Genomic DNA, 27943 nt, shown 5'->3' on the forward strand with positions numbered 1-27943 from the left:
CTGACCGCCTCCGGACTGGTGGTTGGTTGAGTCTCCCTCGTGGTGCAGCCCTGCGCTGGAGACCGTCCAGAATATTTCTTCCTGCGTACGAATGAAACAGACACATCGAAATTAAAACAGTACATGCTACTGAGCACAGGACTGTCTAGGGCGATACGCAATGGGCAGCATTTCGCAGGGAGTCCTTTACCGTCCTTTGGCGGAAGGAGAGCTTCGCTTGATCACCATACATCCGCAACTTGAGAACGACGTCCTCTGTTGTTCTCTAGAAACATTTTCTCTCACTGAGACAACACCCGTCCATCGCCAGTTCCTTCACTCATACGAGTCTCCGAGTACACCTAGACGCTGGTTGATCTCGACATGGGCATCCATCCAGCGAGCCAAGGTAGTAAGTCGACTTCCAGCGACTCGTTCAATGGGCTCCTTCACTCCAACACGCAACTGCTTTCGCTTTTCCTGGGGCGACTTTGCGGCATTATCATACGTCTGGGGTACAGACCACGCGGGAAAGATCATTGTCAACGGCCAAGAGACGACGGTGACAAAAAACTTGGAAGAGGCACTGCGCGAGTTGAGGGTAGACAAAGGACGCTTTGCAGACAAGTACAAGTTGTGGGTCGACGCACTATGCATCAATCAACTCGACGAAAATGAAACCGCGGAGCAAGTATCTAGGATGCGGGAGATTTATTCCCAGGCATGGGCAGTCATCGCATGGTTGGGACCAGCAGCAGACGACACCGATCAGGGAATGCATCTCCTATGTGGCCTCGCTCGCCTGAACAATGAAGAGAAGGATCAATTATCAGATTCACTGGAAACGAATCCAACATACTTTGGTAATTCTGCATTTTATGGCCTCAACAGTCTCATGAAGCGGCCGTATTGGTCACGATTGTGGATTATTCAAGAGCTGGTTCTCGGATCAAACTCGACCGTGTTGAAGTGCGGGGGGCATACCCTGGACTGGTCAACTTTCACTCACGGCATTTCCACTCTGTATCATGGGGGAATTTGGGCCGCTAAAGATTGGCTGTTGAAGAGCGAAGTGAAGAATAAGGATATTGGTTCAGACCCGCGGTGGGCGACAGCCAGCATTCATCTAGTCCACCAGGACCTACGACCACTGAGTAAGTACGAAGTCAGGGGTGGAGAGCGGCAAGGTATGAGGAAGCTCCTCGAACTCGCCAAATCTGAAAGTCGTGATGAGAAGGACAAAGTCTTTGGCCTTCTTGGGATGATGGATCCTGCTATTGTACAACGGCTGGTTTGCAAATACTCAAAGTCGACAGCAGAGATCTTCCGCGCAACTACCGTTGCTTTCATCGAACACTACGGCAACCTGGAGCCACTCCGAGAAGCTAACCCTTGGGGTAGCGCTCATACGCTTTCATGGGTTGTAGACTGGACTTGGCGAGGCAGACTCCGGTATTCCAAGCCGGAGTCCGTTTTCATCGGCCCGTTTTGGACTCCTGGCACCCCAGAGCCTCGACCAGAGACGATTTACTGTGCAGACGGGCAAAGAAGGCCTCAATATTCCTTTCTTACTGGTGGCCAGCTGCTTAGATGCCAAGGGCTCATTCTAGATACGGTGTGTGGGCTCGGGGCTTGCAAGCGTGGCCATTTTGAATGGGACACAACAACGGTTGTGCAACCAGAAACATGGACAAGCATCTATAGCGACACGCCAAAAGCATTGTACAGCGCCTTGCTTCTCGGGCGTGTTTCAAATGGCGAGCATGTCAGTGAGCGACATAGCGCTTTACTCAATCTGCCCAGGACATACGATTCGGCGTTTGGGCAGTTTGAGTCTCTGGGGTGGCCATGGATGAAGGATCAAGAAGCGTACTACTTCCGATGGGTGGGGTGGAACAAGGTCCACGACAAGATGAAGATGGGTGGCAAGTGTCTGGGCGAATACTTCACAGATCTGATCCCAGAGGAAGCCTCCGAGTTCGACTACGCCGAAGTGTTTTTGGCGGCTGATCGATCCGGGATCGGTAGACGGTTGATGTTCACGCAAAAGGGCTACCTGGGGTGGGCACCGGACAACACGCGCGGATCGCTCGAGGAACAGGTCCAAACCGGTGACATGATTTGTGTCGTGTTTGGATGCAGTACACCCTTGGTAATAAGGCCAATGGGGGAGAATTTCCTCGTGTTAGGGGAGGCATATGTTGAGGGAATGATGGATGGAGAAGCGGTAGCACTGTTGGAGCGGGGTGAGCTGGTGGAACAGGAGCTGGTTTTCGTGTAAGCGCCGAGGGGCCAGGATGGAGGGCGGGGGGATACATGGGGTCAAGGTGCAGTCGAAGGAGAAGTAACCGTAGATCGAGTTAAAAATTTTTTTTCCCTGAAATGTTGAACGATGGGAAATATGAGCTGAAACCGAAACCGAATTCCGTCACCATTTTGACGTGGTGGTTTGACAAGCCTCCAGTCGTTGCACCAAAAAGTCGTGCACCAAGAGGCGCTGACAGGTGCCCGCCAAAAGTTGCTGCTGACTCAGCCAACAAGCGCCGGCTCCCGCATCACGACAGGGTTCGAGGTGGGAGCTTGAGCTCCGTCATCACCAAGGTTGCGTCAGCGAGGTCGTCAAATTGCCACCAGCGCCCACGTCAACACCTTTAACAGGCTGCCTATCTTGTCCTCTGTTAAACGGCTGCCTTGTCCATCACCTGACGCTTCAACCACGAACATCGGCACGGAAACTATGGTCAAATGAGCCTCAGCTTGAGAGAGGCACCCCTCGACTCGACCATCGACAGCATCACCGGTTACATTTAGCTCTTCCACACCATTCCAAACCCGAGCATCTCTTCCAACGCTCCATACTACCCAAATCTTTCTGAAAACATCCCACGACCCTTTTGCGCTCGAAAATCCGATCGATCCTGCGATAGACAGGGAAGCTCCTCACGCATTCCCTCGTGGCGCTTCGTCGAAGAGTGTCGCCTCCTACACTTAGCGTTTCGGTAGATCCAGCACTGCCACTACACCTCAGCTATTTCTATCTTGCGTTTTCAATACCGTCGCCCCTAAACTACTCAGAGGATTACACCGCCAGCCAGCCGTATCCATGGCCAACCGATACGACCTCCGGTCCCAGCAGGACATCGATGGCAGCACGTATGCGGCATTGCCAGGGACGACTCCTGGAGAGTTTGTCCCTCGCAACAATACCCCCATGAAGATGAATCTCGCCCCAGGCAGGGACATGCCAGGTATGGCCCATTTGTCCAAGGGAGTGCTCAATCCGCTGACTTTCCACCGTTCCAGGATGCCATCCTTCACGATGGATATACGAGCTTGTCCATAACGATTTCACGACCTGCGATCTCTTCGAGCGAGCACGACATGCGAACCTAGATGCTCCATACGCCTGGCAACATCCCCATAGGCTGGTGATAAACGGCAACCAGAGCTTCTCCACGCCCTCCACTCGTGTCCTCTCGTCAGTGTGCCTGGACTGCCACTTTCATTTTGTCTTCAAGATGGCCTGGGATGAGTCGCGCTGCGAAGATATATGCAATCCGAAACAAGCCAAGTGGCCGATGCGAGACGCCCAGTTTCCCTGGCATCATCTCGTCTGGGTTGGATCGGAGTCGGACCCCATCATCGCCAAGGACACCTCAAAGTACTACCCTTTGCTCGCTCGAGAGAACTTCGTCTGCTCAGCTCCCCCATGTACCTTTCAAGTCACCCTCGAAGTTTCAGAACCTCGCATGCCGTCATGGTGGATTACGCTTCTCCGAGACCAAGACGCCATTTTGGAAGCTTTACACATTGCGAAAGAACAGGAGCCGTCACGTTATGGTGCAGCGACAGATGACTGGGCGTATCAAGCTCCTCAGAATCTGAACACCTATTTGAAGAATCTCCTCGAGGCGGTCACGCCAGAAGATGTCAGGAGCATCTCCAAGAGAAACAAGCGCTTCGCCGTCCTATTCGGCCCGCGCTGCTTTCGCATCTTCCGGGAGTTGGAGTTCTCAGAACAAGTGGAAGAATCTGATGGTATCGACGAAGGCTCTTTCACTCCATCATCCCCATCTCCTCCTGGCGGCCCTTCTGGAACCACTGAGATCGGCACTTATCGTGCGTACTTAGAGGACGTCAGGGCCGAAGTTCAGTGCCTCATCCATAAAGCAGGGCCAACGGCGGAGCTTTGTACGCCAGTTCTCCACGCAGACCTGCAGTGTCAGGAAGTGCTGAACATCGAAGAAAATGCACTGGTCAACATTCAGCGGTACAAACTGCTTGGCGTGCTACCGAACCAACCAAAGGAGGTGATTGTCAATGCGTACAAGCGACAGTGGGAGTTAGTGCCGAGTAAACGAAGAGACCTGATTGAGGCCCTGATGGGTATTGCGAACGATCTCAATGACGAACAACTTTCCGACTACGCCATGACCCAGTCATCCGTATTTGAGAGTCAACTTCAGCAGCAAAGCACCAACGACGACGACGGACTCGTCTCGCAGGCTTTGACTTTTCTGGGCCTTCAACCCCCGAACAACTACGCATCGGACGCATTGATTCAAGCCTTCAGACAAAAGCTAGCGAAGGACCCCGGCGATGCCACGACTGCCAGGTCCATGCTTCTTTTGATCGCGCAGGCATCCACGGACGATACATATCAAGCCACGCTCTTGATGGAGGCTGATGGAAAAATGTCGATGGCTACCAGCAAGGTAATACTTGGCCTCGTCGGCTCCAGCGGCTTCGGTCCTGAGGCGCTAGACGCAGCAAAAGCCAAGGTAAGTTGATCCTACGCTATGAAACTTCTGGCAGTTTCCATGGTTGTTACTAGAGACGCTGACGAACGATTTAGGTTGAGGCGAGCAGCAGCAAGGAGGAAAAGGCAACCTACCTCGATGCAATGGAGGCGATTGCAGACCACACCAACTCGATAGACCTTAAATGGACCGTCAACGAGATGCGCCAGCAAAACGGTATTGCTGTGTCCGGCGGCAGTGGCAACCTACCAACCCAAGACCGCCCGGTCAATTACGACTTGCCCGTCGGACTGGAGAACATTGGCAACACGTGCTACCTCAACAGTCTTCTTCAGTATCTCTTCACAGTCAAGCCAGTTCGAGACATCGCCCTCAATTATGAATCATTCAAGCTCGATTTGAACGATGAGAGCATCAAAGCACGACTGCTGGGCGGAAACAAGATGCAGATGGATCGTGGTGAAGCCGTGGTCGCCCAGGCCTGTAAGGACAATTTCATGCCCATCTCCTTTGAATCAAAACTGACACAAAATAGTTGCACAAGAGCTTTCGGAGCTCTTTGTCAATCTAGAAACGTCTGATAAAGTTGCCACCCGACCTTCCCAGCGACTAGCAAACGCTGTTCTCTTATCCACCCACACACTTCTCAACGACTCGAAGCAGACATCGGAGCCATCTTCAGCACCCAAGCCCCCGCCTTTGCCGGCCCGCCCATCGCCTGCGCCCCCAACCCATACTCCTGAGGATGTGGAAATGGTCAATGCCATTGAAACCCCTGTTCCCGACTCTATCGAGACCGCTAGCACTGTGAGCTCGCAGACGCTCGTTGAACAAGGAGACGAAGACTCCGACCTTTCATATGAGAAAGTCGAAAAATCGCCTGCAACAACGGAGCCTCAGGTGATTGAGTCCGTGGTCGAAGTAGTGGACACCGAAACCTCGAAAGAGAAAGCTGAGCACGATCCCAAGGGCTCTGAGCCGGCCACAACAGTAGTGGCGGTAGATGATGTCAAGGATGGGGGAGAGCAGAGCATTGACGTTAAAATGCTCGATGCTGAAGAGGTCCAAACCGTTGATCAGAAGGTTCTCACTGCACTGGAGCATCAGAAGAGATCCTCAGGCACTGATCAGCAGGATGTGGAGGAGGTGATGGGGAGCATTCTTAACCGTCTTCAAGCTGCCATCGAACCAAGCTCTATTGACGAGTCGACCGGCATTCAACTGGAGAAGATCATGGAGACATTCTTTGTCACAACCATTAACTACACCAAGAAGTTCGACGAGAAGACATATCAACAGGAAGTCAGTTTCGACAGATCAATCACTGCGTTCCCAGCCGCTGAAGGAACATGCTCCCTCTACGATGCTCTTGGTCGTAATTTTGACCAGCAGATCATTGAGGAAAGCAAATTATCTCGATACACCGCCATCAAGACACTTCCACCTGTGCTGCACGTACTCATTCAGCGTTCGCAGTCGATGGGGAGCAAGAACGGCAATCCGGTCGACATTCCGGAGACTCTATACCTGGATCGATACATGGATGCCCCTCAAGATTCTCCCGAATTTCAGCAACGGGTGGAGAATTGGATGATTGCCAACCGGATATCTGACCTCAAGTCGCAGAAGGCGGCAGTAGAGCTGGCCCCCGCGACCGGGGCTTTCCTCGAGGGCTATGATTCTGGATATATCATTGAACCAACGGCCGAGGCTCCGGTCGAGAATGGGAATGCTGATGATCCTCTGTTGCTTGTCGAGGAAAACTGGGACTTTGATGGCCCCGTCGAGGATGACTTCCTCCTCATCAATCCACAGAAAACGGAGGATACTATCCCTGAATCACTCGTGAACCCTACAGGCATTGAGATGACGGAAGCGGAGGTGAGGGAAATGATGACGACAGAACTGCGCGAGCGGGAGGAAGCGCTGGAGCAGCACTACTCCGGGCTTAAGAATATCCCGTACCGCCTCCACGCGGTCATTTGCCATCGAGGGCATTTGACATCTGGCCATTATTGGGTTTGGATCCATGACTTTGAGCGGAACGTCTGGCGAAAGTACAACGACTCGAACGTGGAGGCGAACCCCAGCACGGACGAGGTGCTGGCGTCTTTGAGTACCAGCGGCGAGCCGTACTTCCTTTGTTACGTCCGGGACAACGACAAGGATGCATATGTGGATGTTCCTAAGCGACGAGTTCCGACACCGGCTCCTGAAGCCGAGAATGAACCGGCCACGGATGCCGATGGAGACGTTGAGGTCATTGACAATGAGCCGGCGCCGCAGCCAAGCACGACGAGCGAAGACATGCCACCGCCTTATGTGGACGAAAAGATGGACTAAATGTCGAGAGGATGTGCTTCGGACTTTACGCCTGATGGCAGCAATGCTGGGCTCATCGGCTCTCTTGGGCATCATCATACCTTGAACAACTAGTCCTAATTGGCTCGCTGATTCCCGTCCACCAGCTGATCAGACGGAACGAGTAGGGATGGGGCATTTACAGCCAAACCTTCATCGCGCCCGTTATGTCGAATCTGGTCGGGCAATCTTTCAGACAGCCCCACCCATCTGGAAGTAGTTCACAGAAGATTTGCGGCTCCAACAGATGATGCAAAAGCGCAAGATGGCGGAAGAACTGGTGGACACTGCATTATGAATGTTCGGATTGGTGCCGATGTATGCATGTTAGCAATAGCAAGAACTGGACTGAGAGTGTTCTGCGGATGTCTGGGCAAGGACATTATTTACGTGTTCAGGAGTTTGGGATGATGGCATTGGACGGCAACATACCCATCTGATCAGTTCAATAGATGACATGATACGAATGATACCTTATGAACCTGATGGCGAATGTCGTGTGGAATTATGAGCATGATGTCAAGAATCTTTTCGACGAGACAAGATACGATTGTAAAGGTACCAGTATCCAGGGTATTATATCATCAATAGTATTTAAATGGTACTATTTACAAATGCTTTTATTTAGTTTGGTCTGAAGACGTTATCGGCCAGTGAAGACGGGCTTTCTCTTCTCCTGGAAAGCCTTCAACGCCTCGTCCCGATCCTCGGTGTTGACCACACGCTCGTACATCTTGTTCTCAACCTCCTCTTGCGCCCACGAGACAGCCTGCAATGCCGCCCTGACTCCAATGGGACCACCTTCGCAGATCTCCTGGGCGAGTCGGACCGCCTCGCTTAGGGCAGCCTTCCTGGCTTGGGGAAGAAGGTCGGTGACGTCTCGCTCATCTTCGGGAACCACCTGGACGAGGCGGTCCGCGATGCCGAGGAAGTACGCCTCGGGCGCGGCGACGCGGCGACCGGTGAGGATCAGATCGCGTGCCCGCGAGAGGCCGATGAGGGCGGGAAGACGGTGGGTGCCGCCGGCGCCGGGGATGATGCCGAGGCGGGTCTCGGGGAGACCGACAACGGCGTTGGAGGAGAGGACGCGGAAGTGAGTGGAAAGAGCAAGCTCGAGGCCGCCGCCAAAGGCGACGGAGGAGATGGCGGAGATGGTCGGGACTGGCAGGCTGGCGAGCGAGGAAAATGTTCCGCGGAGGGTGGTCAAGAAGTCGGCAGTCCTAACGAGGGTAGGTTAGAACGAGGAGGCCATTGAAGCGCAAACAGTGGCCGGAAGCAGCTGGAGGTGCTGGAGTAGGCATTGATTGGAGGGGAAAAAGGAAAGGGAACGCACTCTTGCTGTGAGAAGCCTCGTCGCTCCTTGAGATCAGCGCCAGCGCAAAAGGACGAATCGACGGCACTGGCGACAACGAGTGCCCGCGTGGGGCCCTTCTCATCGACACCAGCGGCGCCACCGAAGCGCTTGACGGGCGGCAGCTCATCGCCGTTGGGCGCATACTGGCTATGGACGGCAGCGATCTCGTCGCGCAGGCTGGCGAGCAGAGCCTTGGAGATGGCGTTGCGGGTGGCGGGCCGGTTGAGCTCGAGGATGCGGATATGCCCGCTGTTGGGCGCCGGCAGGTTGGTGACGCGGATCAGCGGCTCGGCCGACGTCGAGTACAGGCGCCGCAGCGGGCGGAGGGACGCCGCGAGGGGATGCAGGCGCGGCGGCATGGCGGGCGGCTGGGAGTTGCGCGGAGGTTGACTTGGTTTCGTGGTGTTGAGGGGATGCGAAGAGAGAGAAGTCAATTGCTGAGCCGAGCTTGGAGGAATGACGTCGGGGCCCGCGTCGGCTTTGGTCGGTCTAGTGTTTGACTGTTTGCCGAGCTGTGGTTGGATTAAGCAGCTGGATTAAGCCGACAGAAACACACAGCGAGCGGGAGGAGACAACAGGATGGCCAAGACGCAACACCACCGCAAATTTGGATCTCCTACCACTCTTGTTAGGCTGGTGATGTTGCACGCCGGTTTCCATTTTGATTCCCGTAGTGTAGGTAGACTCTTCGTCTGTGCATCAGGATAAACCCCCGCCAACACCGATCTATCATAGAGTTGCTTGACCGCCTACAGCGCACCTCCAAGTGGAGCCCTGGAATGTTTTCGCCTTCGCCCATCCCATCCCAACCCGCGATGTCTGCACATCTTGTCCCCCAAGATGCACGCCACTGAGACTGATCGAGTGCTGCGACAGCCAGCGCCTCACGGCCCCCACTGTAACAGCAGCCGCAAAGCCTCCATGCGGGATTGATCAGATGCCAAGCTTTGGCGTCCACACCGGCATTTCGTTCGTCCTCTGCACGATTCAGCACGAACCAGAACCCCTGCCGCTCTGGGGAATCGCGCCAAGGCACCGGTGAATAAGCGGACCCCTCCACTAGTTAACTGGGTAGCATCTCATCACGGGAAGATGTTCCTTGATTGTTCTTTGGTGTGCTCCGCGGGCTGGCCACGGTTGCGTTCTCCTGAGCACTTGGCATCCTCCTCTCCCGCGCCGTAGGTGGACCGCCCAGACGTATGAGCGAGGATTCGAGGGTTCAACAGTCCGCGATAGGGCTGCAATCTCAAGGGAATGGGCGTGTTAGTCCGCTGTTAGACGAATCTGTCATCTCCCCCAGCCCCCTCCTCCATTGCCAGCACGTCCACCCCATTGCAATATGACGACGACCTCATCGCTCTCGTCGTCCTTGGCTCTGGTGGCGGTAGTGCCGTCAGCCACAGTCTCGGCGACGCCAATCCGCGTGCTGCTGCGCGACAGCATCGACGGCTCGTCCGACTTCTTCCCCTTCAACGACATTGCGACCCTCACCTCGGGCACCGACTCGACCGTCACCTTCAAGGACCTCTTCACCACCAGCATCGAGGGCGGCCAGGAGATTTTGCTCTTCCACTCGGGCTGCGAAGTCGACGGCGTGGCGGACTGCACGCTCGCTTGCAACACCTCCCAGCACTTCTTCAGCTCCCTCGAGACATTTTACAACTGTGCGGCTCTCGCCTCAATTGCCTACTGGACCCAAGATGCTGGTTTTTACTATGTTAGCGACGAGGCAGAGCGCAATGCCAGTTCCATAATGGGCTCTGGTACCCTGTCCAGCTTCCATTCGGTCCCGGTGCTCGAGTCTCTCGTCACTTGTGCTCAGGATGCTTGTGAACACGATGGATTGAGTAAGGCCTGCGACTCCTCAATCGACCGCCTCTCCAAAACATCCAGCGCGCAGCAGATTTTCGACGCCATGGATAGCTTCTGCCCGGATTTAGCTGCCGAGATCAACCCCGACATCTTCGGACCAGGTGTAAGGCCCCGGCATTCGTCCTCGATTCGTAGGCCGACCGAGACTAACTCCTGCTTCCTCTAGGTCCTCATCTCGTATGTCCTGCAGGTCTGCTTCGCCGCCTCGCTGTACATCCTCACCAAGGGCTTCACCCTCTGGGTCCGCGTCACCCAGGGCGAAAAGGGCAAAGCCAAGCCCAAGGCGAATGAACTCCAGCGCAGTCTAACACGCATTGAGTCGATGATCTGGCGCGACACGGGCGGCATGTCGCGTACCAGCATCGCCATCGCCACGACCCTGGTCGAGTTCCAGGAAGCCCAATGCTGGTTCGTCTTTGCCGTCCAGATTGCCTCCATCCTTGCCATCGTCGTCAACTCCCAGGAGGGTGCCTTTTGGGGGGAGATTGTCGTCAACGCAGCCGTGGCTTATCACGTCAGCCAGAATGGCGTGCTGCCCATGTTCCTCATCCAGATCTGCCTCCATCACGAGGGCATTCGGAACTGGCACACGTTCCTGGGCTTCTTCGTAGAATACCTGCTCGCCGTTGTCGCGACGACGCAAAAGATCTATTTTAAAGATGCGTTTAAGCTGTTTAGCGACCAGAGCCGGTTGAAGGGCTGTGGCTACAACCCAAGTCCACGAACCTATTGTGCTGCAACCGCCGGTGTCGATGGCCTGCATTTCAGCTTCTTCCCCAACCCACTTCTCTATAAAATGGTCTTCCTATGCCTCGACACCATCGCCATTCTCGTGTTGATCGTCGATCAGTTCGCTTGGACGATACGAAAACATCATGTCGCACAACACATGCGCATTGGAACGTATCGCATCGGTCGGTTCCCATCGTGGGGAAGGAGACGACGGGGTCTCATTTTGAAGCGCTGGTTCTGGCGAATCTTGGAGGTGGCATATCTCGTGGTTAATATTTTGTACATGATTTCACTCACCAAGGTCATCACAGCCGAGAGCTTTGCTGCGAATAAGTGGTCTTACGGTCAAATTATTGCTGTCACGGTTTGGGGTCCCGTCATCGTCAAATTGTTTGATCTTTTGCTCTGTAAGCATCCCTCGAAGCAGGACATTCACCTCTCCTTGATACTAACCATTTCCAGCCGGGCCACCCAAGAATGGCATGAAACTCAACTCCGGCCCGCCTCGGCTGCGTATCGACAACATCATCAACCGCAGAGTGGGAACATCTGCGGACGAGGTCTGTGAATTATCTGATGAAACAGGTAACCGAGATTCGACGGACCCCATTGTTCGACGGATCCGGTCGTCCGGTCGTCCATTGCCAGCGGCGCATACGGACGACGTGGTATGAGTAAGTGGCAACAACGCCAATAGAGTAAGGTGGAAAAGCGGAAGTTCACTACGGAAAAGGTTTACGATTGAAATGTTGTTATGAATCATGATTGTTCACATGTTGCCTAGGCCTAGTTTGGCCGTTCTAGACCAGCAGCAGGCTATTTTTTGAGACATGTTTTACGGCCTCATTTTGGGACTTCCAGAACCCCAAAGTGCTAACTTATCTACTGGATCTGTGTAGTCACAAGATCGTCATTTATTAGACACACCGCACTTTCACAAAACTGCTTCCATGCTTGGTGTTGACAAGGATTCCTCCGCCGCTGGAGCAACAATTCCGCCGCCCAGTACCCGAATGAGCATCGCCATGCACCTTGCTCATCAGTACTAAATACGCCACAGACCCCTCGGCGATCTGCCGGGTCTCATAGCGTTAGCAGGTTTCCCCCAATTCTATGATGCCCGGTGTCATCATTACTGCATCCTCGTTTTCACGTGCGGGTACCGCTACGAGTTTCTGCCCCGCGCCTAGTTGTCATGATGTCATGAAGAAGTCAACAGACCGGCCACCCGTCATATATCACGTCCGCTACGTTCTCACATGACAACACAAATTAATTCCTCACCTTTGGGATCAAATCAATACTTCCTGCCAAACATCAACTCTTTCATAACCGGCAAATCCATCACTATTATCAACCCCAACGTCTGCTACAATGTCGTTCCTCACCGAGAACATTATCCGCCAAGCCACTCTGATCCCGCGGATCATCGCCAGGCAAAGTCCCCGGGCATTTTCAACGAGCCTCGTATTTAACCGAACGGCTACCGAGGCTATTAAAGATGGCGCGAAATCCGTCGACCGCGCCGTGAGCGACAAGCTTGTTGATGGCATCAATGCAACCGGTGAGCTATTCCTCTCCCACATCCCCCCACATAACAGCAAATTTGCTAATTTAAATCAGAGGCCGTCGGTAGCAAATTGAAGGACGGCGTGCAGGAAGTCACACAGGGAAAGACCAGCGGCAAGGCTGCCGAATTGAGAGGCGAGGCGAAGGGCAAGGCGAGCGAGCTGGCAGGTGAAGCAAAGGGAGCCGCAGAGCAAGCGAAAGGCAAGGTAAAGGGAGCTGTCGATCAAGCAAAGAGCAAAATGTAAGATGAAGATTTGATGCACCATCGTATGTATGAAGGCCATGTCCATGATATGCTGCTGCTTGAGGTCGCATCTGCATTGAGGGTTGGGTATTTTATGGTATTTCAATTAAGAGCCTCATTTGACGTATTGATCCTAATATTCGCGATCACTCAATCACTCGCACGGAGTACCCCTCTTCATCCATCCGCGTTGCCTTGAACGGGACGCGAAAGAGCACATTGATTCGGCAGTCGTTCAGCTCCAGTTACTGAGTTACTAAAATAATGCAAATTCAGCCCTGGCTAAATTTGTACAATGAAATGTCTTACCGCATTATCTCATATTTCATCAATTAACCCGCTGGAAAGCGGATGTCGACAGGTACTGTACGGCGACAATTAACTACCTCCTACCCTAGGCCATATTGGTCTTCATCGACCGAACATTAATCTCTCCCAGAGGCAGCTTCACCCAGGTCGTATCCTCGGTCATAATACCAGCGCTACCCGCATAGAAAGCCGCAAAAGCACAGATAACAGAAAAGGCGCCACCGACTTTGTTGATCCGAATGGCGGCAGTTGGATGGCTTGTTGAGAGGAACTGGGCCAAACTGAGGAAGAGGAAGGCCAGGACAAGGAAGCCAAGGACCACAAGAATGGCAATGTTTGTCTTCAGCGCAGCGATGAAGAAAACGAGCGTCAGAAAGCACCATAGGATGAGGAATATGCCTAGGGCAAAACTGTAGGCGCGATCATCGCCCTTGTATGCGTCCTTGATACCCAGTGATGGAACGAAGAACATGGCGAATGAGAGCCAAAAGGCGCCGTAAGAGCAATGGACAGTAGTACCGAATGTATTGCCAACACGGAACTCCATGAGACCGGCAAAGAACTGAGCGATGCCACCAAAGAAAACAGCCAGACCAAAGATGGCTTGGTCGGGACCAACACCAGCCATGGGGTTAGATCCGGGAAGACTACACCAAGTGTCAGCAGATGGCACAAATATGTAAAGATGGAGGTAAAAAATACCCAGCACCGCACTGATATAGGCCCAAGACAAATGTGGTCAAAGCAAAGCTGATTAGACCCAATGGACCTGGGTTGGCAATTCGGTAGTACGGAGGGTTCAAGACCTGGGACACCATGGACTGGTGGGGTCTGGAGAGAACAGGAGTTCTGCCTTCATTATGATGATGGCAGTGCGCACAAGGGTGAACGATATCCTGCTTCTCGTTGAACTGAGTCGGTGTGCTTGCGCCATTGGAGGGAGTGTTGGATGCCATCTTGTGGTGGGTATTCGCTTAGACGAGGAGGTAAGGGTATCAAAAAGAGAAAACAATGTCAACAACCCGAAATTTTACGCATTCACTGAGAATTCTACAGATTCTTATATCTCTTCCACCCCGCCCAGAGTGGATCTCTCCCCAATGCCCCATGGCATGGGCCATGATGACAGGGTGGCAAGGCTCCCCCAAGTCGGCAGTGGCCATGGGGGGATTGACAATGGCACGATGGCAACTGAATCGACAGATTGGTAATGATGACCCACGGGGCTAGAGTTACATCACAGGTCGAGAAGCCCACCTCAAAAGTCAATGTGGAGAGGTTGAGATGGCATGACGGGCCGGAGTTGGCGTTGAACCTGGATAACCTGGATCTCTCGGCATGAAGTATGGGGCAAATTGGAGCCGCAATGGGGGCGGTTCGCAGAGTGCGGAACCAATGGCTAGCGTCAGGAGCAAGCCTCGTTACGTCGAGTTTGGGGGAAGGGTCTCCCGTCCGTTCCATGTGGTGAGTAAACCGTGAGTGGGATTGGTTCCTTGAGTCAGGGAGAGATTACGGATCCGGGTGTTTCTCTCTTGGAACTCGGGATCAGCGTTCAGAGAGAGAAACCTCCAACTTAACGATCCCAAGATCAATTGAGACGAGGTCAAGTCGCTGGTGGTCATGAGGTTCAACATGTACTCAGACTGTGGAAACAAGGAAACTGGATATGCCCAAGCATGGGCCATGAGCTTCCCCAACTGGAGGCTCTACAAAACCCCAACCGTTCAGAAAAATCTCGTAGTGGCGGGTCGATATGACATCGGTGGAGACGGGTTGGCCGAATGAGCCGGAAAGTGTTCCGCTCAATGATCCACTCCTTGCCTCGGATATAGAAGAAAGGTAATCCTCTCTGGAGTCAGAGATAGCAACGGGCCGAAGGATGATGGTATCATGGGGCGCTGAGATTTGCCCCATCCTATTTCCCCATGTCAGTCCCCTCACGGTTCTTCCCCATGGGCGACTCCAAGATCTCTTTACCCCAAGGAAAGCCGACCCAGTGAGGGGAAGCATAAATGAAGGTCGTATTTCTGATGGACGTTTGTTAGTCGAGCTGCGGCTCGTTAGGCTCCGCGTGGCGTCGCCTACCACGCGATGGCGGCGACGATCACATCCGGCGCTATTCCCGGTCATGATATCCTCGGGACTCGCTCGGATGGAGGTTCGGTAACGTCAGAAATGAACCAGCCATTCTAAGGGTTACCGAATTTTTGTTATCGTTGATGCATGGGCGCACCTGTGGCTAGAATAAGGGTTTGTCTTGATTATCAGGACGAGTGCTGTGTAAGCCACGGTGGCGATCGTGTTCCGAATCATCCGGCCAGAAGAAGCATCTTCGCATCGCACACTGAGTGGGTCGAACAAATTCCACGTCAGTGAATGGATCCATACAGAGATGCAAAATATGGTGTGCAACGAATGGTGGTTCGTCTTGTAGCTGTCAGTAAATGGTAAGACTGGCTGGGCATTAAAATCCACAAGGAAATGTGTAAGTAGAGGGTACGGGATCTGATATTCCGAATTTCTCCCCATATCTGGATGCAGAAATCTCACCGAGCCAACTCCACCAGAGATCATCGTCGGTGTGTCTCGGCTTGCTCCAGACTCTCGCACTCGTCCGTGTTAAGTCCCAAAGTTGACGAGAGCAGACTTCCCTTGTAGCACTTGACTTTTTCATCCTCGGGCACTCGGTGACGGTCGTCGGCCATAATTGCGACGCAGTGCACTTTGCGCACCACCGGTGACTGTAGCAGGGCTTGGAGGAGATTCTCACCTAGGAAGCTTGTCGCACCAGTCATCAAGACCTCAATCCCATCTGACTTGGCCGACTTTAGGCTCTTCGCTGGTGCAGCAAGGTCTCGGATTTGAGCCAGCAATTGTTTCGGCATCGCAGTCTCCGCCGACCAGTCAATCTCCTTTTCAGTGTCGTCGGCCTGCGCCTCTTGTTGCTCATCGATGCGCCGTGCCATTTCCCGGAGCGTATTGGCCTGGTAGAGAGTTCGCGTTGAGACGGCCACACCGATGGACTCTCTGATTGCGGCCTGGAGCTTCATCATCAACAGTGAGTTGCCGCCGAGCAGGAAAAAGTCAGAGGATGGGCCAATGCGACTTGTTGTTCCTGTCTCAGGGAGAACTCGCTCCCAAAGTAGCCGGAGCTCGCCTTGGCGGATCGTCGTCTTCTCTTGAGCCCCCGCGGAACTTCTCTCAGGAAGAGGAAGACCAGCGATGGCCTTGCGGTCGAGTTTTCCGTTAGAGTTAGTTAACATCGTAGGGAGGATGATAATTGCAGCTGGGATGAGATACTGCGGCAGCCTCAGTCGACTAAGAACTTGGGTCAACTCTTCCTGTCCAACATCATCATTGCCTGGAGACAAAGTGGCATGCGCAACTAAAACATCTCCCCGCTGGGAGACTACCACGGTAGAAAGAATACCGTCCGCAGCTTGAAGAAGAGCTGATTCAACTTCCCGGAGCTCGATGCGCAAACCGCGCAGTTTGACCTGGGTGTCACCCTCCGGACGACCAAGGCACAGGAGAGTTCCATCAGCCATCAGCCGTCCTTGATCACCGGTGCGGTACACCTTCGACCTGTTGCTTGTTGATCTTTGGTCGTTATGTCCTTGATAAACTTGCAATTTGTTTCATCCACCAGGTCCAAGTAACCAAGTGCCACTCCCTCACCCCCGATGCAGATCTCTCCGGTGTGCTGAGCAGGCTGCGACCGACCCGACGCATCGAGAATACATACTGAGTAGTTTGGAAGAGCTTTGCCCACAGCAAACCCGGCTTCCTCATTGAACTCCTGCTTATCTTCCAGCTCAATGGTCTGGAAAGTAGCCGCAGCGGTGATCTCGGTTGGCCCATAGCAGTTGGTCAATCTCAAACCTGACAAGCCGAGACGACGTAGTTCACTCTTCAACTGCTCAGAGACCTGCTCGCCACCCATGCAGGCATGGCGCCAAGTCGTGTTCTCCCTAAGCAATGACTCTTCCTAGTGCAGCCACGCGAGGTATTCTCTTCGGAGGGAGTGGCAATTGTGAACGAAATGCGTTCACGGCTCACCAGTCTGGTCAACTCGACAGGGTCACGCCTTATCTCGGACGGAGCAATCACCAGGAGGCCGCCGTTGGCAAGGGCGCAGAAGGCCTGCACCAAGGACATGTCAAAGCCAAGAGAACTCTGCTGAAGAACAGTCTCCTGGCCGATATCCAGCAAGTTTGTCTTCAACGCGAGATGGTTGACGAAGTTGGCCTGCGAGAGAAAGATGCCCTTGGGCGTACCCGTTCAGCCGCTGGTAAACAGCAAGACGGCGGGAGCACCTGGCCCAACAGCACAGGTCACGGTCTGCTCACACTCGGCAATGTTATCGATGCGTACTTGTCGAATATGAGCTTATATCTCTCTGCCAAGATCGCGGACCAGCTCCTCGGTCGCAGAGTGGGACAGGATCAGGGTTGGTCTGCAGCTTTGCACCATACCCGCGTGTCGTGCGGTTGGCAAGCTGGTATCCAGGGGAACATATACAGTTCCAATATGCATCAAAGCTAGCATGGTAATGGTGGCATCCACCGTTGGCTCGCACAGAACTGCGACTTGAGAGCCGGTGGTGCACCCTGCTTGAAGGACAGCGTCTGCTACCGCGTTAATGCGAGTGGCAAGAGACTTGACTTGACGAAATTAAATGGTCGCGGGGAACGTAGTGGCAAGCGGCACTCTCCAGGAACTTGGCTATACTAAGAATCCTAAATGGTGTACCGAAAAAACGTAGCATCATCACCCTTGCCACGCTCTGCCGCCATTTCCTCCGCAGTATACTCTGACGGGCTCTTGTATTCTCGGTCTCTCCGGGCATTCTCCCGTCGCAGGTAAGTTGTCATGAAGATAGAACCTATCAACGACATGGTGAGGAACCCAATGACAGCTGCGTGTCCGGGGTAGAATTGAGGCGAGTGCTTGGCCTGGAACATGAAGCCAGCGATCATTCCCCCCAGGTTTCCGAAGCCTTAATCGAGTTAGTCCAACCACTCTGGCATCCTCGTCACGTAGGGGTAGGGCTTACCGATGTGCATCGCAATACCGACTCCTCGCTTGACCGAGCCGCCTATGTTGTTGCCGTTCCAGGCCACACCCTGGGGAACGTTCGGGAAGACACCGGCTGCAGCGAGGAAACATCCGACGTATTTCACCGTGTTATTGTGTGTAGAAATGAGCATGACGAACCCAATGATACTGTAAAATGAAGTAAGCGCCTGCGTTTTAAAAATGAGAGGGACAAACTTACGACAGTAACCCGAAGCCAATCATATAGATTCCACGTTGGCCGTGGCGATCGGCTAAGTAGCCGCCCGCAACGCAGATTACGCAAGCGACAACGTAAGGCGGGGCGGTCATGAGCTGGGCCGTCTCATTGCTGTAACCCAAGGTGCGGACAATGGTAGGAAGAAACAGGGAGTAGGAGTATAAAGGGGTGTAGATGCCAATGGTGATGAACTGGACGATATAGTCAGCACCAAGCACATGTAGCAGGATGTCCCAAGTAAATCTTACCATGTGTACCCAAATTTTCCAATCTTTAATGGCATCCCAAAAATACTTCATGTCAAACTCTTCAGCTAACGCAGATCTGTCCTGCTCCAGCCGGCGAGTGACCTCTTCTTTCTCTGCGATGGTGAGGAATTTGGCTGTAGAAGGATAATCGTTCATGACGAAAAAGGCGGCAAAGGCTGTACAAAATATTGTTCAGCATTCAGCAGTCATTTCGTGGGAGATTTGGGCTAGTGGAGAACCTGACTTACCAACAGCGAGCGTTGCAAGTCCCTCGAGGATAAAGATCCATGCCCAGCCGGGCTTGCCACCAACACCGTCCATCTCCACGATGCCCCTAGCAAGAAGGCCGCCGAACGCACCAGCGGCGGTCGCTGCAGAGAAGAAAACCGCCATGCGGAAACCGCACTCGTGCCGACGATACCAGAGGGTAATACTGATGGACCGGTCAGACCACCACGAGAGTTCGGGGCGGAAGGGAGGTTATGTACACTTACTAGTAATTAATGCCTGGAAATAGGCCACCCTCGGCCAGACCCAAAGCCATTCTGCATGCCAAGAGGCCAGCATAGTTCGTAACAAGGCCCATGAGGGTACAAACGACGCCCCAGACGATCATGATGCATGGGATCCAGATTGAAGGACGGAATCTCTTCATGGCCAAGTTGGAAGGAATTTCGGAAGCGATGTAAAATGGGAAGAAGACAGCCAGTACTACATTGTAGTCGAGGCCTGCCATACCTAGGTCGACCTCGATTCCAGCCAAGCGGGCATTGCCAATGTTGGTTCGGTCCAAGAAAGACAGCAGGTACAATAAGGCGAGGAAGGGAATCAACGTCCAGTCGATCTTCCTCAAGAGTTTCTTGGTCGAGACCTGATCGAAGCCACTCCTGTCAGGATCGCTCGAATACTCCACCTCGATGCCTTTGCTAGACGTGGGGATGCCGCCATGTTCCTTTTTCTGGGTTTCGTCGGGCATCATGGTTCCAGGTCTGAGATAAGACAAGGAGGGCGGTTGGATGGAGGGAGCGCTCAGGCCCAAAGGAACGAAGGATGAGGATGAGGTGTATCAGGAAGCAAGGTGAGCTTTGTTCGGATTTTGGAAGAGCGGATAACAAAAGTCTGGGAATACAGAAGAGGATAGATAGAGGGATGAAAGAGCTGGATGAATGGGAGAGCGGGGCACACTTATAGTTGTCCAGAAATCCAACCTGTACGGACTACGCTTGTACGTAGACTAAGCGGCATGCAGATACCTCCTTCTACAGACATGGCACATTAGTCAGAACGATACATGCGTATACCTATGGGTCTAGGGAAGCATTGGAAGACGAGCAAGTGATGGCCTGGGCAGCTAAGAGAGCGCTACCTAGTGGACGCCTCCGCATGACACTAATTGGCAAAACCTAGTGTGGTCTTCCCCGGACTTGCCACCCCTGTACGCCTGTACGACTTGGTGCGGGGAAATTTAATGATTTGTTATTCTCCATAAGCTTCAAGCCGTGGGAGAAGGATTCGTGGACCACGTAGGAGGTACCGGCTGGGGTCTGGGGAGGCTGTGAAGACAGGATAGCCGGTAGTGTGCTGGACATGTTGTCTCTGGGAACTGTGGAGGCCGAGACCGGAACCGACGGAGTGGACGGAGAAGAGTCTCCCCAAGAGCCCGTGAAGCATCTCCTTCTGATAGGACTTTGCGCCACTCCGTACGATAAGCTACAGCAGCATGAACTCAACATCGCCGCCGGTCCGCCGGTCCGGCCCCAACCTTGCCCGTTGTGACCTTCGGCAGACCTCTCCCCCAGATTCTTACCCCGGATTGGAACAGTAAAAGTGCCCATCGCATTGGTAGCTCACGGGGGGGCTCATGCCTCGTTGCAACACCTTGACCATTCCATTCTCGTCTGCTAGGTCGGCGCTCGACAAATGACCCCGACCCGTCCCCACTCCGTTGGTGCCGTGTTGGCGCGGTCTGAGCCGGGCCCACTCTTCCCGATAACCTCAAAACGGTCCGGTATTTCAGAGTTGAGCAATGCATGGTGTGACACGAGTCGAAACGTGAAATTATGAGAATTCTAACGAAGCTTGTAGACTGGGAATCCCGGCCTAGAATTCTACTCTAACTAGCTTGGTTGGCGAGGGCTCGGCTTCTAACTTGGGTGGTTGGTAATGACAGGACCGCCGTACATAGAGCTCAAGCCTCAGTCGAATGTATCCATTCATGCCGAGCAACTCAAAAAAGGCGAGCAGCTGGCCATTTCACGCTTCCCCCTTCCCGCCACATAGCACGACTACTTGGTACACGGATCGTCCGAGGACTCAATAGAAAATCCATCGTAGGCCAGGAGACCACCACCTTGGAGGGCAAGATTTGCGCGGCGGGTGATTGGATCCTTTGCCACGGTGAACAAGGTCTGGAAACTATGCTTTTGTTAGAATAGCATGTCTTGAGAAGAGGATATGTCAGAGCATTTCACAAAACTTACTAAGTTGTCGAGCAGTTGCCGTCGGCGGTGGTGACTGACTGCATGACGCCGTAGACATGGAAAGTTTTTTCCGTTGCCGACTCCTCGGCCACGACAGTCTTGTTGGGAAAGTGCTTGGGCATCGTCAGCGGGCGTGTTAAGGCGCGGGGTTACTCATAACTGTAAACTCACATTCCATTGAACCGAACCATCGGCAGGTAACATGGCCGCCCTCGCACTTAGAATCGCGTTTGCTCCTGTAGCCACGCTGCCCAAGACGATCAAACTCCCGTTGGGGGCAAAGAAATCGGTGTAGGTGGATGTCGTCGTCGGATCCTCATTGTTTCTCAACAGCCTGCGTGAAAGAGAATGTCAGCTTCTGAAAGTTACTCATGTGATGCTTCTTGTGACTTACTCAAAATACCAAGGTCCAAAGTCAGGGTCAACGCGACAGCTCGGGGAGTAATCTACCATGGAGATTGCTTGAGAAGTCCCAAACATCAAGCCGAACAGTAGGGGCAAAGTATGACCTTTCATTTTAATGGTAGAAAATCGGTGCTGGATCTGTGTTCTGATTTGATGATCTAGGACCGGAACTAGCACAGCATGCCATCACTGGTCGGTTTTATAAGATCTCACTGTCGGTCAAAGGTACTCATTTCGGGGTTTACGGACCCGTGAGAGTCCCGGTATCCCCAGCAATGTCCCGCCAAAACACGCGTTCATCAACTTAGAGTTCACTCTAAAACACAACTGGTTATGCTACTGACGATATTTGTCAGCTCGTATGGATTAATACGCTTCCAATCAAAGCCCTTATCTCCGCTGCTCGACCTGTAATGGTCCTTCGTAGTTCGATGGTATTGGCTACCGATGTGGCTTCCCAGGTTTACGGCCTGCTGCGCCTCTACTAGCGTGTAGCCAAGAACTAAGACCGGGATGTAGCTCAGAGATCATCAATGTACTGCTCTCAACGATCAGGCGAGTTGCCTATTGCGGAATTTTCAAACCGAGATCTAATACGAAGCCCCTTTACCTTCCGCATCAGTTTTACACGAGTAAATATGCGAGAGTAAGAAAGTATAATGCGTAAAGAAGCCGAATGGTTGGGACTCCTCGCCACCCGGGATAAAATGCTAAGCTAAGACAAATCCATAATCCTTGGGGGCGTTCTTACACTACATCATTTAGTGATGTCAGAGGGTCTACTGACTAAAGGTCAACGATATGGAAACATAACTATGGTGGCTTAAGCATTCCGTCTAAAAACATAGGCTCTACTGGAATTAACTGTCACATTCAGAATATAGGTCATGATAGCATTTCGCAATGGGATACCGAGAAACCACGCAATACTGTGTGATGCACTTTCCTCGCACCAGAGATGGAACCACCTATATTATCATAACTCTAGTGATCAATCACAGCCTCGTGGTCAGGACCGAACCTGTTCCCATGAGGCTTGGTCTTATCGATGATAATTCGCAACTCTGCCTGCTCCTCCTCCGTCAGAGTGATGTCCCTAGATGCCCAATTTTCCTCTAGCCGCTTAGGCTTAATCGTGCCAGGAATAGCAATCATCCCCTGAGCAGCAACCCAAGCAAGGGCAATCTGGGCCGAAGTGCACCCTTTTCGGGCTGCAAGTTTCTTAACTTCTTCCACAATCGCCAAGTTCTTGTAAAAGTTTTCTCCCTGAAACTTGGGCGCTGCATATCAAGCCAAAGGTTAGAAACGCCGTAATTTACATATTTTGGTAGATTGTGGGGATAGTGGGCAAGGGAAAACTTACAGGTGCGACGGAAGTCATCTGGCGCAAAGTCATCGGGACTCTTATACTGGAAGTCATCGACAAGCACCCCATGGCCAAGGGGGCTATATGCAACATATGCCACGCCCAGCTCTTTGCAGGTATCGATAACACCATTCGTCTCATGTAATGTCTCAAACGCAGAGTACTCTGACTGAACGGCGTCGATCTTGGCGACTAACATTTGGGGACCAGGTATCAGTAGCGAGACATACAGGTGGTGAACTTTCTTCTCTTACTTGAATTTGCTTTGCGAAGTGTCTTGGCAGAGCATTCCGACAGACCGATGTATTTAGTCTTGCCTTCCTTACGAAGCTGGTCGAGGGCTCCAATGGACTCCTCGAGTGGCGTATCTAGGAAGACACTGTCAGATGACCGCTTCGTTGAAGAAAGTAGGACTACGCTTCAGTTCACATACCGGGATCCATGCGATGCAGGTAATAAAGGTCCGGCGCGAAACCGAGTCTCTCAATCGTCCCTTCGATGTACTCCTTAATATGGGACGCCGAGTTGGTGACACGTCCACCTCCCCCAAAGATGTCGAAGCCGCACTTTGAGGCGACTCCAAACACGTAGTGAGTTTCAAGTTCCTTTTTGTCATGTTTTTGGTACTTACGGAAAACCTTGTCGCGCACATTGTGCTTTTTGATGAAGTCGCCGAGCAGCTTCTCGTTGACTCCTGCTTGGTAGACAACCTAAGATGGCGCTTGTCATTAGAGTCGGTTGCAGGAACTGGACGTCGGCAAACGTACAGCCGTATCCCAAAATGTGCATCCCAGCTCGATGGCCTTGAGAAGAACAGGCTCAGCTTCCTCCAAGCTCAGGTTGGTCCCCATGCCAGAGCTGATGCCCATGGCACCAAAGCCAGGGGTGTTGACTTCAATGTCGGCAAAGGGAAGTGTCGTGACCATTTTTGCGTCTCACTTTGAATGGGGGCTGGGAAAGCTTGGCAGATGGCGCTGAATATGTTAAATTGCTAGGATAAGTCCCGAAGAGTGTGCTCCCGAGAGTTAAATAGGTTCGATTATCTTCTGATGACGATTGATTCTCTCCTCTGTCCGAGCGGTTGTAAGCCTAACGCCGCCTTAAGTCCATGGTACGGTTTTAGAAGGCACGATCGGTCCTTTTCAACTCCTTGGTCGACTCGTCAAGCGTTGGACTAAATGACCTCCAAAGCGTAAATTGAAGTGGGCACGGGAAGTGGGCACGGTTAAGGATAGTCTATACTGTAGATGCCTTAGCGTCTTCTTAGGTTCTCATCTTCTCTGCACGACAGGGCAGAAAGAGCCTCCCTAGGGTTCTTGGAGGCCTGGCCGTTGCTGATTAATGGCCACTCAAAGCGTCACGGAGAAAACTAGCGCATGCATGATCCCTGAAAAGTAGAGGCGAGACTTTATCCGGACTACCTATTCCAAATACACCTCAGAAGGCCGGACGATGGAACGATTATACTTGCACAAGACTCTGATATATCAATATCCGGATGCATAAAACCCCTCCTAAGAAAAGAAGTGGCTGGAGGTATCCCAGATCAAGACGATCATCGGATTGGGGATACACCCTCACTCAACACTATCCCTGCGATCGGATTGACCGTGCAGTATCCACCAGATGGTTCGATACGAATATGGGCTACGCCAGCTGCGCTTGTTTCCACTAGCCAACCATGTGGATACCGTCTTTAACCAAACCTGTTTGGTTACAATTGCATTGAGCTTCGTCAACCTCAGTCAACTCCAACTCGAACTCATAATTTTCCCTGTCCAGTAACCGTAACATGTATCATTAATTGAAGTGAGTCTGTGGCATCGATCCGCTGCGGTCACGTGCTTGACACGAGCGGCGTCCCATGCACGGGCCATTTGCTTTTTCTAGCTTCACACTTGACGCCGGCATGGGAGAAATAAGTACTCTGTAATCCAGACCAGCTACAGGGTAACTTAGTTTGCACTGGGTTGGACTTAGTAATTTGTCTCCTCCTTTCAAACCCCGCTTCTCAGCTCAAGATCTTGCCCGATATTGGATCACATTCTATGTCTATTTGATGGGCACGGGAACAATCTGCAATACTGCTCTGGCCCAGAAAGATACATCATGAGCGAAAGAGAGGCAAAGCGCATTCGACAGGCCTGTCAAAACTGCAGGTATTCTCATCTGCCTCCACGTCCGGCTCCCAGAAATACAGATTGATCTAACCATACAAACCTCTTGTAGGCGGAAGAAAACACGGTGCTCCGGCGAGCGGCCCACCTGTGTGTTCTGCGCCCGCCTCAAGCAAACGTGTACCTACGGTGATTTCTCATTCTCCGTTGATGGAGAGCGCCCGCTTCTGTCTCGTCAACAGCGCCAGCCCGAAACAACATACCCTAACGGAACAGTGTCTGCATCAATAGATGCTGGCTCAATGAGCTCGGTTTGTAGCATGATCCCTATCGTCCTTTCTCTCGTGGGGAGAATACATACTGAGCAGCTTGATCACAGCAAGATGCAGCCTTGTCCGCCAGAGTTGCCATGCTCGAGTCTCAACTGAACTTGCTGAATAACACTGGGAGGGGGTACGTATTATTTATCGGGCACGAGACACGGAATGAGATGAGAGAGGCTAACTGACACATTGCTACTGATAGAAACCTTTTCCTTCCTATGGGTGCGCCTCGAACCCAGCGTCGCACTTGGACAACGCCATCTACCTCAGCGTCGTCACAGTCGTATGGCTCTCCCCTCACACCTTCTCCAGTCGCGAAGTAGTGGGAGTTCTGCTGCATCGCGCTAATATCACGAGTTGCCACTTCATGCAGGCTGCCCACATCTCTTCCTTAGCCCCAGCTGACCAGATCAACTCAACGTCACAGGTTCACGTCGCTACCGTCACCAACATTACTTGAGTCCCTGACGGACACCTACTTTCAGTATTGCCATAGCCAACCGTATTACTACTTCACGGAAGAAAGCTTCAGACGTCGCCTCTTGGCAAACGCCTTGCCCAGCTGGCTCCTGCTGGCATTTGTGGCGACAGCTTGCAGGTTCTCTGAAGAGCCGTGCTTCCAAGGACGCCATGAAGAAGCAGTCGAAAGCTATGCGGACACAGGATGGAGTGAGATTCACGAAAAAGTCTTCAGCCAGGATGACTTCATGAATGTACACACAGTCCAGGCAGTTAATATGCTGGCTGTTATAGACTTCACAGGTAAGTTTCCGCGGTTCCTATTTGACCTGTACTTCTCCTTCTCACTGGTTCCTCAACCACACACCTGACGTTCTATCTTCCGTGAGCTAATTGTAAATTATTGACATGGGGGTAGCCGGCAAGAATCAGCGTGGCTGGGTCAAAATAGGTCTTTCCGTCCGCTTCGCAGAAGCACTGAATCTATCCTCCGAGCCCGATCCTGCCCTGCCAATGTGGCTCCAGGCGGAACATCGCTGGACTTTCTGGTCCGTCTACCTACTAGATCGTCTAGTTTCTTGTACCCCCCAGCACAAACCAGCTATCCAGGACACTGATTGCACCCTGGAACTACCACAGCAGCTTACAGGACCGCAACACGCAGACGGGCACCGCACAGGGGTCAAGCTAGCATCTTTGCACAGCATGACCAACAGTGCCGCAGATATTGACCAAGCTGGACATTTCGTTCTTGTGGCGTCCGCCCTGGGGAGGGTTCAGAAATACAGCTTGAGGTCAGCCCCATGCCAACATGCCTACCCTCCGTGGGACTTCCGCAGTGAGTTCGCGTCTATCAATACCACCCTCATGACATTTGAGTCGTGTTCGCCGCTCGTTTGGGCCAGCATCGACACCGTCTTAGACGAAACAAGCTTGGTAGCAGCGGAAAACGGCACGACAGCGGAGACCATGGGTATTCTGTGCTTTTCTCACGCTCTCTACTTCACCTGCCAATGCATACTCAACCACCCGTTTCTCACCCTTCGGGTTCTCTCATCGCAGAAAGAAGCTGTGCCGTTTTCCTTTGCTCGGTCCACACTTCTGGCAAGCCGAGAAAATGCTGTCAAACTAACGCTGTTATTGCAATACTTATTAAGGAAGCGAGTTTGTCTCACGAGCTTTCTGGGGTACAGTGCCGTGTGCGCCGGTGTTACTCATCGTTTGTTTATGAGTCATCGCGATGTTACAATCCAAGAAACTTCTCGTCGAATGTACGACTTGACACTCCAATTCCTTCGCGAGGCTCCTGTCCGCTGGCAGAACTACCGCCGAATGGTTTGTGTTTCCCCACGTATGAACACTAGGCACTCCTGCTGACTTCGACCATCAAATACATACAGGAAGAGTTCTTATCAGCATTTGACCCAGAACCAGAGGCGACAGCATCTCTAGTCAACCCTACCTTCCCCGTAAAGATGACATCTCATCCAAATGCGGAAGAGATGTGCAGTCTTCTCGACTATTGTCGGATGTCAGACCAAGCCACAAACACGAAAAGAGCCTCGAGCAGTACATCACAGACAGCACCACCGCCACCACCAAAAGACACACATTTGCAAGACTGGACTTCTATCTCGACGGTAGATTCTTCCGATCATCAATCTGCGGGGCTTGAGCAACCGTTCAACGTCGATATCGATGCCCTACTTGCCATGGGTCTAGACCTTGAGGAGTTGAGTCGTGTGAACAGCAATACAGCTGGCTCCAGTGACTGGTCCCAGCTGTAGATTCAAAATATGAGTCTTGGGGATGATACATTCAAATTCAATGTACTGCAGCCTCGAATTCACGTGTTGACACAAATTGAGGCCCTAAACTCCTGTCGAAGCAACATTTGAGCCAGGATTTCCTTGCTTCATGCTCCCACCGCCGGCACCCGACAGGCATCCTGGCTGATATTCAACGCGAGCACCCTTTCCTGCACGACAATACCCCGGGCAGTCAAATGTACGCGTCAATCCTCGGTTTGTCTTCTGGATGCTTGTCCAACCGGTACCTTTAGGCCGGTG

The 27943-nt window shown here is 52.6% G+C and overlaps 11 protein-coding genes across 11 annotated transcripts; 5 read left to right on the forward strand and 6 right to left on the reverse strand.

The window, feature by feature from the left end:
* Positions 1–64: 64 nt before the first annotated feature.
* BGZ61DRAFT_449906 (heterokaryon incompatibility protein-domain-containing protein) lies at positions 65–2352 on the forward strand. Its single transcript, XM_046245673.1, has one exon. It carries the CDS (start codon positions 161–163, stop codon positions 2258–2260), a length of 2100 nt encoding a protein of 699 aa, XP_046105338.1. The 5' UTR covers positions 65–160; the 3' UTR covers positions 2261–2352.
* Positions 2353–3082: 730 nt separating this feature from the next.
* BGZ61DRAFT_493323 (uncharacterized protein) lies at positions 3083–7082 on the forward strand (the record flags this gene model as incomplete). Its single annotated transcript, XM_046250637.1, has 4 exons — positions 3083–3227; positions 3283–4760; positions 4835–5198; positions 5275–7082. The coding sequence occupies 4 exons, from the start codon at positions 3083–3085 to the stop codon at positions 7080–7082; spliced, it is 3795 nt and encodes a 1264-aa protein (XP_046105339.1).
* Positions 7083–7743: 661 nt separating this feature from the next.
* Positions 7744–8813, reverse strand: BGZ61DRAFT_531629 (ClpP/crotonase-like domain-containing protein; the record flags this gene model as incomplete). Its single annotated transcript, XM_046253737.1, has 2 exons — positions 7744–8320; positions 8434–8813. 2 exons carry the CDS (start codon positions 8811–8813, stop codon positions 7744–7746), a joined length of 957 nt encoding a protein of 318 aa, XP_046105340.1.
* Positions 8814–9793: 980 nt separating this feature from the next.
* On the forward strand, positions 9794–11732 carry BGZ61DRAFT_493325 (uncharacterized protein; the record flags this gene model as incomplete). The annotated part of the gene is made up of 3 exons (XM_046250638.1): positions 9794–10429; positions 10493–11465; positions 11521–11732. 3 exons carry the CDS (start codon positions 9794–9796, stop codon positions 11730–11732), a joined length of 1821 nt encoding a protein of 606 aa, XP_046105341.1.
* A 700-nt stretch (positions 11733–12432) lies between these two features.
* BGZ61DRAFT_477089 (uncharacterized protein) lies at positions 12433–12872 on the forward strand (the record flags this gene model as incomplete). Its single annotated transcript, XM_046248857.1, has 2 exons — positions 12433–12622; positions 12682–12872. The coding sequence occupies 2 exons, from the start codon at positions 12433–12435 to the stop codon at positions 12870–12872; spliced, it is 381 nt and encodes a 126-aa protein (XP_046105342.1).
* Positions 12873–12983: 111 nt separating this feature from the next.
* On the reverse strand, positions 12984–14204 carry BGZ61DRAFT_449911 (GPR1/FUN34/yaaH family-domain-containing protein). The gene is made up of 2 exons (XM_046245674.1): positions 13883–14204; positions 12984–13827 (listed from the first exon to the last, which is right to left on the reverse strand). Exons 1-2 carry the CDS (start codon positions 14134–14136, stop codon positions 13266–13268), a joined length of 816 nt encoding a protein of 271 aa, XP_046105343.1. The 5' UTR covers positions 14137–14204; the 3' UTR covers positions 12984–13265.
* A 1546-nt stretch (positions 14205–15750) lies between these two features.
* Positions 15751–17338, reverse strand: BGZ61DRAFT_576060 (uncharacterized protein; the record flags this gene model as incomplete). Its single annotated transcript, XM_046256214.1, has 3 exons — positions 15751–16758; positions 16926–17168; positions 17240–17338. The coding sequence occupies 3 exons, from the start codon at positions 17336–17338 to the stop codon at positions 15751–15753; spliced, it is 1350 nt and encodes a 449-aa protein (XP_046105344.1).
* Positions 17339–17903: 565 nt separating this feature from the next.
* Positions 17904–19703, reverse strand: BGZ61DRAFT_587637 (major facilitator superfamily transporter; the record flags this gene model as incomplete). Its single annotated transcript, XM_046256496.1, has 6 exons — positions 17904–18179; positions 18237–18406; positions 18459–18667; positions 18725–18900; positions 18973–19157; positions 19219–19703. The coding sequence occupies 6 exons, from the start codon at positions 19701–19703 to the stop codon at positions 17920–17922; spliced, it is 1485 nt and encodes a 494-aa protein (XP_046105345.1). The 3' UTR covers positions 17904–17919.
* A 1306-nt stretch (positions 19704–21009) lies between these two features.
* Positions 21010–21753, reverse strand: BGZ61DRAFT_576066 (uncharacterized protein; the record flags this gene model as incomplete). The annotated part of the gene is made up of 4 exons (XM_046256215.1): positions 21599–21753; positions 21376–21538; positions 21205–21317; positions 21010–21139 (listed from the first exon to the last, which is right to left on the reverse strand). The coding sequence occupies exons 1-4, from the start codon at positions 21718–21720 to the stop codon at positions 21010–21012; spliced, it is 528 nt and encodes a 175-aa protein (XP_046105346.1). The 5' UTR covers positions 21721–21753.
* A 693-nt stretch (positions 21754–22446) lies between these two features.
* BGZ61DRAFT_449914 (NADP-dependent oxidoreductase domain-containing protein) lies at positions 22447–24058 on the reverse strand. Its single transcript, XM_046245675.1, has 6 exons — positions 23743–24058; positions 23607–23685; positions 23409–23552; positions 23230–23343; positions 22973–23167; positions 22447–22889 (listed from the first exon to the last, which is right to left on the reverse strand). Exons 1-6 carry the CDS (start codon positions 23899–23901, stop codon positions 22594–22596), a joined length of 987 nt encoding a protein of 328 aa, XP_046105347.1. The 5' UTR covers positions 23902–24058; the 3' UTR covers positions 22447–22593.
* Positions 24059–24917: 859 nt separating this feature from the next.
* BGZ61DRAFT_221128 (uncharacterized protein) lies at positions 24918–27768 on the forward strand. Its single transcript, XM_046238104.1, has 7 exons — positions 24918–25134; positions 25205–25403; positions 25472–25545; positions 25618–25698; positions 25843–26177; positions 26293–27209; positions 27275–27768. Exons 1-7 carry the CDS (start codon positions 25085–25087, stop codon positions 27659–27661), a joined length of 2043 nt encoding a protein of 680 aa, XP_046105348.1. The 5' UTR covers positions 24918–25084; the 3' UTR covers positions 27662–27768.
* Positions 27769–27943: the final 175 nt, after the last annotated feature.

This window comes from Ilyonectria robusta, assembly GCF_021365365.1.
Source record: "Ilyonectria robusta strain PMI_751 chromosome Unknown BGZ61scaffold_8, whole genome shotgun sequence".
Classification (NCBI taxonomy): domain Eukaryota; kingdom Fungi; phylum Ascomycota; class Sordariomycetes; order Hypocreales; family Nectriaceae; genus Ilyonectria; species Ilyonectria robusta.

Excerpts from the sequence above, each read along its gene's own strand:
- BGZ61DRAFT_449914 (XM_046245675.1), bottom strand. The coding sequence starts at position 23,901 with ATGGTCACGACACTTCCCTTTGCCGACATTGAAGTCAACACCCCTGGC. Across the intron at positions 23,686-23,742 it reads GCACATTTTGGGATACGGCT|GTTGTCTACCAAGCAGGAGT; the intron begins GTACGTTTGCCG and ends GCGCCATCTTAG. Across the intron at positions 22,890-22,972 it reads AGATGACTTCCGTCGCACCT|CGCCCAAGTTTCAGGGAGAA; the intron begins GTAAGTTTTCCC and ends CTTGATATGCAG.
- BGZ61DRAFT_449911 (XM_046245674.1), bottom strand. The coding sequence starts at position 14,136 with ATGGCATCCAACACTCCCTCCAATGGCGCAAGCACACCGACTCAGTTC. Across the intron at positions 13,828-13,882 it reads CTATATCAGTGCGGTGCTGG|TCTTCCCGGATCTAACCCCA; the intron begins GTATTTTTTACC and ends CACTTGGTGTAG.
- BGZ61DRAFT_221128 (XM_046238104.1), top strand. The coding sequence starts at position 25,085 with ATGAGCGAAAGAGAGGCAAAGCGCATTCGACAGGCCTGTCAAAACTGC. Across the intron at positions 25,135-25,204 it reads CAGGCCTGTCAAAACTGCAG|GCGGAAGAAAACACGGTGCT; the intron begins GTATTCTCATCT and ends AACCTCTTGTAG. Across the intron at positions 25,546-25,617 it reads CTGAATAACACTGGGAGGGG|AAACCTTTTCCTTCCTATGG; the intron begins GTACGTATTATT and ends TGCTACTGATAG.
- BGZ61DRAFT_449906 (XM_046245673.1), top strand. The coding sequence starts at position 161 with ATGGGCAGCATTTCGCAGGGAGTCCTTTACCGTCCTTTGGCGGAAGGA.